At 28.3% G+C, this 11,378-nt stretch overlaps 1 protein-coding gene across 1 annotated transcript in view; it reads left to right on the plus strand.

Moving 5' to 3' along the window:
- Positions 1 to 2,046: 2,046 nt before the first annotated feature.
- Positions 2,047 to 11,378, plus strand: part of LOC119684202 (diacylglycerol kinase 1) — a gene marked incomplete at its 5' end in the record, with an annotated part of 96,126 nt that continues 86,794 nt past the window's right edge. Inside the window, 2 exon segments of the mRNA XM_038098190.1 lie at positions 2,047 to 2,169; positions 4,743 to 4,867. Coding sequence (XP_037954118.1) covers positions 2,047 to 2,169; positions 4,743 to 4,867 — 248 coding nt within the window.

Below are 11,378 nucleotides of genomic sequence, written 5' to 3' on the forward strand. Positions count from 1 at the left end.
CTTCTTAATTTTTTTCAAAAATTTATTGAAGTTAATTAATTTATTTCAATTAAGTAATTTAACTTATTTGAATAAATATTTGTTAAAATAGTGCAATAAAAATTTAAACGAGTTTAAAAACAGATCAAATAGAATTTAAATATTAAAAGCTACAAATATTGAATGATGAGACTTTAAAGCAATAATACATTAATATTTATACATATATATATTCACTAGGGATAATTAAGTATTATTAAATAATAAACAATAAAACTAAAAATTAAAACTAAAATTATAAACAGATATAAATAACAGCCTTATACCTTTTCAATAGCGGTTATAATAATACGCCGCCTTGAGGAAGACGACTATATAATAATAAAAACTAAACTAAAAAGTTATCTACAATTTGTTTTCTTTTTACTTAACAAAAAGGCGTTCACCAATTAAAAATAATAAAAATAGTGAACTACAACTACTCTATACCATATATATTTTATTTCATTGATTTTAAATAATAAGGAAATTATAATTGATTGCAATATCTCTACCCTGTGACCTATAAGTTTCTTCTATAAATACCGTGTTTTTTTGTTGTCTATTGTTGTCTATCATCGGATTTCTCAATATGTTTTAGACGAGGGGAAGATATAAGACAATCAAAACCATAAATCACTGTAAGACTAAAACCTATCACTATCATCTCTCTGTCGAACAATTTAACCTTTCGAGATCAACGTTTAGATATTTGACATGATCATTATTTTATCATCAAGTAGCCTACCGTCTATATATAGTCATCTCAATAGTTTCTTCAGTTAAAGATTAAAGATATTATCTGTTGTGTTTCTGCAAGGGGCTAATGTTGTGTGACTATATAGAGTGTTATTTTTGTTGCAAATAGCGTATTCAGCTCATCTTGCAACTGTTGTTCTTGGTTATGTGAATCTGATAATGCATTACACTGATTTTTACAAGGTTCGAGCTACGTATGTTCTTGCTTACATTTGAGACTACTTAGGCACATTTTATGCATCAGATGATTAGATTGTTTGACTGTTAGAACATGCGGTCACAATGGAAAGTCATTTGTTTTACATTTGCAACAATATCAGGCAATAGAAACTAGCACTTAATTAAAAATCGTTAACATATATCAGGTAGCATCCTCGAACCTAGAGTATCTGTCAATCTGACTGTCCGTTTACCTGTCTGTCTATCTGTGCAACTATTATTATTTAACCTTTTATGTTTTTTGTATTATGTGTTAAACTTATTACTGATATGTTTTGTTTATTCCGGTGACATAAGTTGGTAAATGAATCAATTTGGGGAGTATTTCATGTAACGACATTAAAAATTAACTGTTTGAAACTATAATAATAATAATAATTAACAATACAATAATTAGCAATAGTTAAATACAATTTATTAATAGTACAATAATTTATTTCAGTAATTAAACAATTTATGACTCATATATTAATGCCAATACAAAGAATATCAAATCCTAGATATATCGAAAAATGACCTTTTCAATTTGATATTAAGAAATATAATAATCTCAAAACAAAAAACTTCAAATCAAAAATTTTAATTAATTAACTTAATTTTTTTTTGAAGAAATTTTCACGCATTTTTAATAACTTTATTAAATTCAATTTCTGAATTACGTATTTAGTTGCGTAAAACTCAAGTTTATCTTCCAGTAAAATTGAAACAACAGAATAACGTTTTCGGAACTCACAATCCGACAAAAGTGTGAAACTCAGCACTTCAGAAAGTTTCACTTAATGATTATACACAATTCATTAAAAGTTTCCGAACAATATTTTAACACGAAAAGTTTGCTCAAGCTTAATAATGAATTCCAATGCTAATTTTGATTAATGACATATCACAAAAAAAAAGAAAACAGAAAAAAAACATCACGTATTGTTATGTATCTAATTTGCAATTGTTGCAAAAGCAAATAAATAATTCTAACCATAAATTTTTATATTAAAATATATTCGGAAAAAGAATTTATTTGCATATAACTAAACATATTTTCTTTCTTTTCAGATTACAAACTTTTAACACGCAAACTTTCTCATTTCGATCCTTTAACACTGAAGGTTCCACTGAAGGATGTTGTCTGCTATTTATCACTACTGGAAGCCGGACGTCCAGAAGATAAACTTGAATGTAAGTAAAATGCACGCTTAGTAAAGTGAAATGGATTAATGGCACACTATGCAAAATTTTGAAAGTGGAAATAAAAAACCGGAGATGAATCACTAGAACACTGCAATCAAAATCCTCCAAATATATGTGTCGTACATTTAACGATATTTTTAAAAAAATCTTTTAAATAAGATTGAGGAGAATGGAATAAAAAATATATCTATTAGCACAGATTTTTCACTACATATCTTTGTTTACTAAAGAACCAGCTTCAATTATGTTGGTATAGCAATTTCTTAGGTTCTCATAATTTAATTATAATACTAAATATTTTTTTTATAATAAATTCAATTAAGTAAGATATTAATTAAACAACTAATTAGCATTAATTAATTTATTAATTAACAATTAACAAATAGCATTGATAGCTAGAATAATTACAGCCACAGTGTTCATTAAAGCATAAATCTGTTTTTTAAATCCCATTAATATAACTATATGATCTCGACGATTCTTACAAAAAAATGTGATTTTTTTAATTGTTCTAGATTTTATAATAAATCATACATACATATACACAAGTATACCTCATTACCTTTAATTAAATACTAGATATTTAGATTATCCGAAAAAATATAGCGTTAATACTAATATTTTTGTCATGTTATCAAATAATATTATCGAGGGGTTTCGTAATGAACTTCAACAACAAAATTTTTTATTATTCTAATTAATTGAGTTTATGACTGACCATACAAAGGTTTTGAATATTGTCAAATATCCATTATCAGTAGTCTTGAGAATTATTTTATATATTTAATTATTTGTAAATAATTTTTTAAGACTGCAAGAGTACCAAGGATTGAACTCATACTATGCCAAAGTTGAAACTCAGAGTCAGCGTTCATTAACCTACTGACCCAAAGCCGTACTTAACTTGTATGTTCGTGTTTGGAGTTTTGTTAATTTGTTGTGAAAGTTCATTAACCAATTCACCTACTCTGTTATATTAGAACGAAATCATACAGCAACTGTAAAACAGCTGTTTGATCAGCTATAAAATTCTATTTTGTTCTTGTAGTTTACTGCAGTTCGAAACCTCTGTATTAAAAACAATATTATTATTATATTATTTATTATTATTTTTATATTATTATTATATTATTATTATATTATTATTATGTTATTATTATATTATTATTATATTATTATTATATTATCATTATATTTCTGTTATTGTTATTAATTATTATTATTATTTTCATCAATTCAAACATTTTTAGTTTTTACTGAAGGCCCGCGTTAGGAAAGATATCTTTAAAATACATATTATATATTATAATATACAAAATATATATTAAAGACTTAAGAACGACTTTTAAAACCGTTCTTAACTTCATTTAAAATTTAGTTTTACGCAGAGTCCTGCCCAATTATTTGAAATTTTCATAATTTGATTAAATCTGATAAAAGCCTGAAGACTTTGACCGTCAAATAATTATTGTCCAACTCATTGCTAAAGTTGGATTTCTATAGAGCTTGATAATTTTTGCTCTTACTCTCCAGGTCGCGTCAATTTAAAATTTAAACCTTTGACCATCTCTATCCATTAAAAAATTTTCAGTTACAATGGAAACAATACATCTCATTTCGACCTAATCTAATTCATTTTGTTGCCTGATTTTAGATGGTCTTACAGACGAATAGATTTTTTTAAACGGTACAAGTAACATTTCATCTAATTTGGGATGTTGTAAGTAAAGAATTGTATATCAAAAATTTACGGAAGCTAATTAGTGATTATATTAGAATAACTAATATAGTTATAGTTACTTATAAATATGAGATTCTAAAGATTAAAAACAATATTTGCGCTTAATTTAGAACAGATTATTTTAAAAAGAAAGTATAGTTTAGTTTTGAGTTTTGTAAAATCTCTTCCATTCTTGGTGGTTCTATGTAATTCTTTTTATTTCTTTGTTTTTCATTTTCATCTCATTATTTCTTAAACTTTATACACTGATATTAGTCTTAGGTCACATTTATTTTAGCGCACGTTAAGAAACTCTCTACTCTATATGACTGAACCACTAAAATTTATGGCAGTCAGTGTTGAATTTCATTTCAATTATAAGTTTCTATTAATCCTCCAAACAACTTTTCCATATATAATTTATTTTTCTTATACTACAATATTTATTTCAGACTTTCACTCCGCAAACTTCTTATCTTCTGACATAAGCCATGTTGTATATCATCTATGTAAACATATTTTTTCTGTATAGTTTTTTGCAGTTATGACAGTTTATTTAAACTTTTATTTAAGAATTTCTTTTATAGTGATGCTTATTACTTAAACCGCCATTGAAATAGGAGTTATGTATGAAATATTCATTGTGAAATCAGAGCTTTTTTTATAATATTAGGTGTAGCTATAGTGGAATACTGTAATTACATGAACGTAACATTTATTTTTGTATCCACCTACACATGTCTCTCTTGCATAAAACTCCCACTTGCTAATACTAATAAATTCGTAGGAATAAACCACGGAATTCTGATTAAAATTGCATTGAAATTACTTTTATTTGCAGTTATGTTTCGCTTGTACGACACAGATGGAAATGGTGTCCTGGATACCGCTGAAATGGATGCGATTGTAAATCAAATGATGTCTGTGGCGGAGTATCTCGGCTGGGATGTTAGTGAACTAAGACCGGTAAGTTTTGCGTAAGAATTAGAACCACATCAGTTGGATTGTTTGCATTGCAATATATTGCTTGGGAAGAGAAATTTAAATGAAGGCTAATGAATGGTTGAGTTGCTTAGGAATATATTTAAGTATGCTAATTTCGTTGCCATATTTCACAGATAAGTTAATGTCAGGAGAAAATTCAAATGAACTTTTGTCAACGGCGCTCAAGTGAACAATAGCTGCTCTGATGGTACACGTTCGCTGGTTGCCTGGCAATCTGCGGGCGAATTATAAAAGTTTTCCAATTCCATTACAATGTTTGCAGTTTTCTTATAAAATTTTCTGGGACATATTATTTCATAAATTCTTTGTTATCAAATTATGTGACTTTTACTTCCAAAACTTATATTTTCACATTAAAGAAATGATAGCAAAATTTTAATTAACAAAAATACACTTTCGTATAAGACATATCAAATTATAAAGCCTGGAAGAAGCTGCGTATCGAGCTGGAAAATACCACTCGCAGAGACATGTACTTTTAAAACAGGCAAGTCACATTTATTAAAACTTTGGCATACTCCAAAGAATTTCAGTTTGACTTTTGATATGAAACTTAACAAACAAATTAATTTTCAAAAATATTTTTATCCATTTTAATAAGAGCAGAAAAATATAAGATCCCTTAAAATAAGATATATCTCTTACCAAAAATTGCAATCAAAAGTTTTTCGATTTTTTTATATAAAGTATGTGACTTTGGTTATATTATATAAAATCTCATATAATTATGTTGAAACTGTTTTGAGTGAGTGCACTTAAGCACTTATACTCTTTTTAGATTATTGTTTACCACTTCATCAGATTAAGCAATAATTGACCTCAGATCTACATACCTCCCCGAGGAGCCTGTAACTATTCTGAGATTTGATAACGCGGTGTTAGTAAGTCTGTCACATTTCGCAAATAATTTCGAGGCTCTATCCTTTATGTATTTTTGGATGGGATCAATCTTGATGTCCCTGAGGATGTTATTCCTCCTTATGTACCATGGAACTTTGAAAAGTTCGATATATATATATATATATCCGAATAGATATGGACGTATGTAAAAATTATACTTCATGAATGCTAAAATTTTACTCTTCATCTCATTTGCTACCGAAACAAAGCTATAACTCATAATTATTTCCAAAGCTTTCCCAAACATTTTAATGGATTTCATATACAACAGTTTACCATTCGTTGCAGTCGTTGGAGGCAACCAGTCGAAGGGCTAGTAGTTGCAAGTTCAGTAATCGGTGTCGACCAACAGTCGTAGAGCTAGTAGTCGCAGGCCCATTAGTCTCAGGCCTTATAGTTGTAGGACTGGCGGCCAGCAGTCACTGATGGAATGTAGTCGCAGCTCTAGTAGTCGCTGGTAGAAAGTAATCGCAGGTGGAATAATTACTTGTGGCCAGCAGTAGTAGGTCAAATATTCGCTGGCGCCCAGTAGTCGCCGAAATCTAGTAGTCGCAGACCTAGTAATCGCAGGCCTTGATTTGCTAATAATCGCAAGACCATGTCTTGCAGTCACTTATGGAAAGTTGTCGCAGCTCTAGTAGTCGCTGATTGAAACGTGTCACAATTCCAATATTCTCTGGCAGTCGCAAGGCCAATAGTCTCTGATGGTCAGCAGTAGCGAGACTAGTGGTCTCTGGCTGCCAGCAATCTTAAGACCAATTTCTTACTTACTTACTGCTCTTAGGCCAGTATTCGCTGACAACTAACAGTTGCAATGGACCAATTCTTATTAAAAGCCAATAGTTGCAAGGCACCAGTTGAAATATAGAGTGCTAGAAACCGCTGGGGAAAATAATTGTTGGAGATAAATATGATAAATATAAAAGCATTTCAAAATACAATTGTTGCAATATTGATAATGCACTGTTGGAAAAATATTTCTTTCAGCTTTATTTAGTGTTGTTTTCTCCTAATTATGATCTTCAGGCGATGAAGATTATCACCCATAAACAAAATTAACGGTGAATTTATGGAAACTCTTAAAATGTAAAATTTTCAATTTCGATTGCTGTTTGTGGCATTTGCCACTCTACTAACTTTCTATGAATCAAATGGAAGAGGTTTAGGATTGCTCTGCGGATTATCCATTGCCCATAGTGGTGAAAAAAAAACTCTATATGTTGAGTTTAGAGTCATTTACGTGTGTTTTTTTTTATTTAAAGTCAGCAAAAGTGGTAAAATTATGAACCATTCTTTTAAATTAGTAAGAATTTGTGCAAAATGATATTCTCAGTGACTTTTGGTATCTTTAAAAAGTAACCTCTAATTGCACTCTGTGATTAATCAAAATGATTTCGTGAACTTTTGCCTGTTTTCTGAAATAATCAACAATTTTATTAATTTAGTGTATCACCGATGTTTATACAAATATTGTTAAACACTCTACATTAATTATTATTTTAACAGAGCAATTCTGACAAAAGCCTTCATTAAAAGTCTTTCGTAAGATCTTTGTAAGATAGATCAGAAGACCGTTTGCATGATTTTAGTATAAAAATTAACAATTGAATTTTAATACAAATGCTATGGAAAACCACAATATATATTTTATATTTTCCCTTATTATTATTATTTGTACTAAAATAATTATTTATTGATAGCACAGCAGTGTTACTTTAAGTTTAAAATATAATAATAAAAGCTGAACTGTTTCCGTTAATGAAATAAAAAATAAGGTAAAATAAAATTTGACATATAAATTATAATTCTCATTTACTTTCAAGTACTTAAAATGTATAAACTCTAAAAATGTGTTATTGTAGTATATTTTTTTAATATAAAATTTTAGCTTCTTTTAATGTGATGTCTTCAATATCTAACCCTTCTGACATTTAAGTACTAGAGTTCGAAGATATTTGTCAATAATGAGAAAGTTGTGCAAAAAAAAAAATGAATATAAATCTGGCTTAGCTGTTAACATTTTGTAGCCTAAAAACATAATAATTAAATAATAATTAAAGCATTTTTTATATAACTTTCATTTATTAGTCATATGAAAAGGAATTAAAGTTTTAATTCATTTTCAATTAAATTTTTTAATAGTGCTTTTTAAATAATATAAATTATGGAAGTATTATTATTGATAATAAAATCAATATTGGAAATATCTTAGTTCATCACTTTTTTAATTTTTGAATTTTAAAATGATATTCATTATTAATATTATCATTTTTTTTAAAATACATTTTATTAAAATTATTATTTAAATTATATCACACATTTACAAACTGATTCTGTCAAATAAAGTTAAAAGTCTTTCAAAAGAATTTTTAAAATATAGAACGAAAAACTATTTGAAAGATTTTTATTATTAGCTATTCTGGCACAAAAGTCTTTCGAAAAAAGCTTAATCATTTGTAATTTGTGGTAGAAAGCTGTTTTGTTCTATTTCTTTCGTGGTGAAAACAAAAAAAAATAACCTTGACTACTTGTGAAAAATCACGATTAGTCATCGCTAATCGCTTCTAATTTGATAGGAACGAGTTTTAAGCCTGGCAATTGCAGTTCAACAAATTATCATTGGACTATAAACTAATTAAAAATTCAAATATATCTTAAAAACACGGCTTTAAGTCAGTTGATTAATGAACGCTGACTCTAAGCTTCAAATTTGGCAGGGCTGAAGTTTAATCTCTGGTACTTGCAGTTTCCAAAAAATTTTTTAGATATAATTAAATACAACAAATAATTTCAAGACCATTGATGATGAGTATTTGCAATACACGAAACAGCTGTATGGTTAACCAAAAATTCAATTAATTAAAATAACATTAAAAAAATATTTGTTGTTGTAGTTCACTATTTTTCGAAACTACTTCTCCATTAATTAATTATTAACTTCAATTTTAATTTTTATGTATTTTATTTTATATAAAAAGGATTATACGTAAAAAACATAAAAATCTTAGTTGACAATCGAAACACCTGATCAATAGCAGATCTTTTTGATCTTCAGAGAGACCGAAAAGAGCTTTAAGACTGATCTTTAAAGCGATCTTTTGTAAGGTATTTGAGTATAGTGAGGTGAAAGATCGTTGCTAGAATTGCCCAGTAAAAATAATCATGTATTATTTCAATTTCTAGTTTTTTTTATTATACAGTGATACTTAAGCCAGCCACTTATTTAAAGTGCCTGTAAATAATCATTTAGTATAGACACGACGTAACAGACAAAAAATAATTTTATTCTTTTTCAAACACTTTGAGGCTGTTTCCAATGCTTTATTTAATCACTGTAGATACATTTGTTAGTTGGCAATGCAAAATATATCCTAATGCAATGCAAAATATATACCTATTGCCTATGCAATAAGTGATATCCTGACATATTCATATATATCATTCATTCATAACTGCAGGTAATATCTAAAAATAAGTTCGGTATGGTTGCAATTAGTAGAAATCCAACTTAAAATTAAATCTTCCTATAAATACTTACTATAATCTTTACATTCTTAGCCTGACTAAGCAAATATTTCCTTTCATTTTTCTTGGATGAACTGGGTAAATATGATTTTATTACTTTTTTGCATACTTTTTTAGTTTCCTTTCGAGTTTATTTACTGACATATTTGCTCAATTGGCATGAGTTTTAAATTTAATAAACAATACCATTTTTGACTCAAGGCTATATTAAATTCCATAACAATATTTCGGAAAACAAAAAACATTTAGAACAAAAATATTTAGGCGCAATAATAAAATATTAAAAATAAAGTTATGCATCCTTTGAACTTATCAGAAAAAAAGTACACAAATAAAAAAATTTGCGGCGTTTGTATCAAAAATTCAATTAGGACTTTTGTAACTTTTCCACTCTGCCATTGGGTTAAAAAGCATGAAGGAAAAAAACTCCTTTTCAATTGCGAACCGACAACAAAAACAAAGCTGCAAATATTTTCCAATGTTTTCAAATTTTTAAAATTCAAAACATGCAAAATATGAATATCAAACCTTTTCCAAACCAATGCCTGTAATCGTTGATAACTTTTTTTTCGTTTTTATGAAAACCCCAACGTTACGCACTTTCTGCCATTTTTCATTTTTGAAAGGGGTTGAGGAGCCTAATGAAACCCTTGACAGAAACAAGCAAGGATTCAATTGATTTACTCAAATTTTCGGAAAATATTTAATCTCTATGATGTAATAACGTTACTTCTAGGAACATCTTCTAAAGAAGCTTAAATTATTTTTCTAAATGCATTCTCTTCCAATAAAAATTCAATAAGGATTCACTACAATATTTAAACAATATCAGAGTCTTCTGCAGTGAAATATGAAATAAAATAATACACAAAATATGTGTCCTAACAGTTTTAACAGTCACATTTTCATCTCCATACTAGTTTCTACCATAAAAATCTGCGATAGTGCAGATTGCAAGTATATGCTAATTAGACCTCATTTTCAATCATATCGATTAGAGAAATTTCAATCATTTTTTGGAACCAAGAGCTATTCTGTTGTAGACGGTTAGTTTCAAAAAACATCATTGACTTTAATTCCAGTATATCACTCAAGTTGATAGTACGCTCCTTTGCATACTATTCTCGCAATTACGGCTATTATAGTTACTCCTTTGCATTTTAAGCATAGAAATTCGCGATTATGGGTTACTCTTAAAAGGTTAAATGGCTGTTGCATCTGTATCTAAAAAGACAATCAACCATAAAATAAGGTTTCGTAAATTTATGAACACTACCTAAAGTCTCTGGCTGACTGCGCCGATATGCTGCAGCTCTTCTTCTTCTCTCTTTTTGGAATACCACAAAGAGTTCTATTGCTCATTGTGATAAACTCAAAATTGTCTAGGAGAGCTGAGGTACACTAATTGGTATTATCTTTTTCCTGTTAAGCCATTTCATGTTCAGGATAAAGTACAGAAGGTCCGACAAATTCACTTGAGTCACCTTTTTCAGACCAATTGAGAAACGATCTTGAGGACATTAAAGCCGCTTCGTCTGTAGTTTTGTACAAAGTCACAGAGTGTCATTTATGGATCCAATAATATTTTCATCATGCTCTGATATTTCTGCACAATCCATGCATCATCGACATAATAATATTCCTTAGAAATAAGGAATAATCTGTTTATGGTATTTCTGAAATAAGTTTTTTAGGCTTTCTAAGATCTGAAAGGGTTTTTGATTTGTTCTGTATTCCGTTTTTGTTCGTAGTCATGTTTAATCTAGGTCATAAGATTTCAGGTATCTCATATTCTTATTGATTAATTCAAAAGAATTTGTGTTTGACTTACGCCTCGAAGGTTATCTGTTATCTTGCATTTATTAATTTTATTAAATATTGAATAATCGAGATAGGTTTATAAAAAAAATTAGGGAAACGAGAATATTAAGAAAAAAATAAATTTTGCAACTTATGACATAATTGCAACATTTGAAACAAAGTAAAAATTGTAACAAAAATATTTTTAAAGAACGGCAAAAAAAAATCGGCTTTGGTCATCAAGGTC

This window comes from Teleopsis dalmanni, chromosome 2, assembly GCF_002237135.1.
Source record: "Teleopsis dalmanni isolate 2A chromosome 2, ASM223713v2, whole genome shotgun sequence".
Lineage (NCBI taxonomy): Eukaryota > Metazoa > Arthropoda > Insecta > Diptera > Diopsidae > Teleopsis > Teleopsis dalmanni.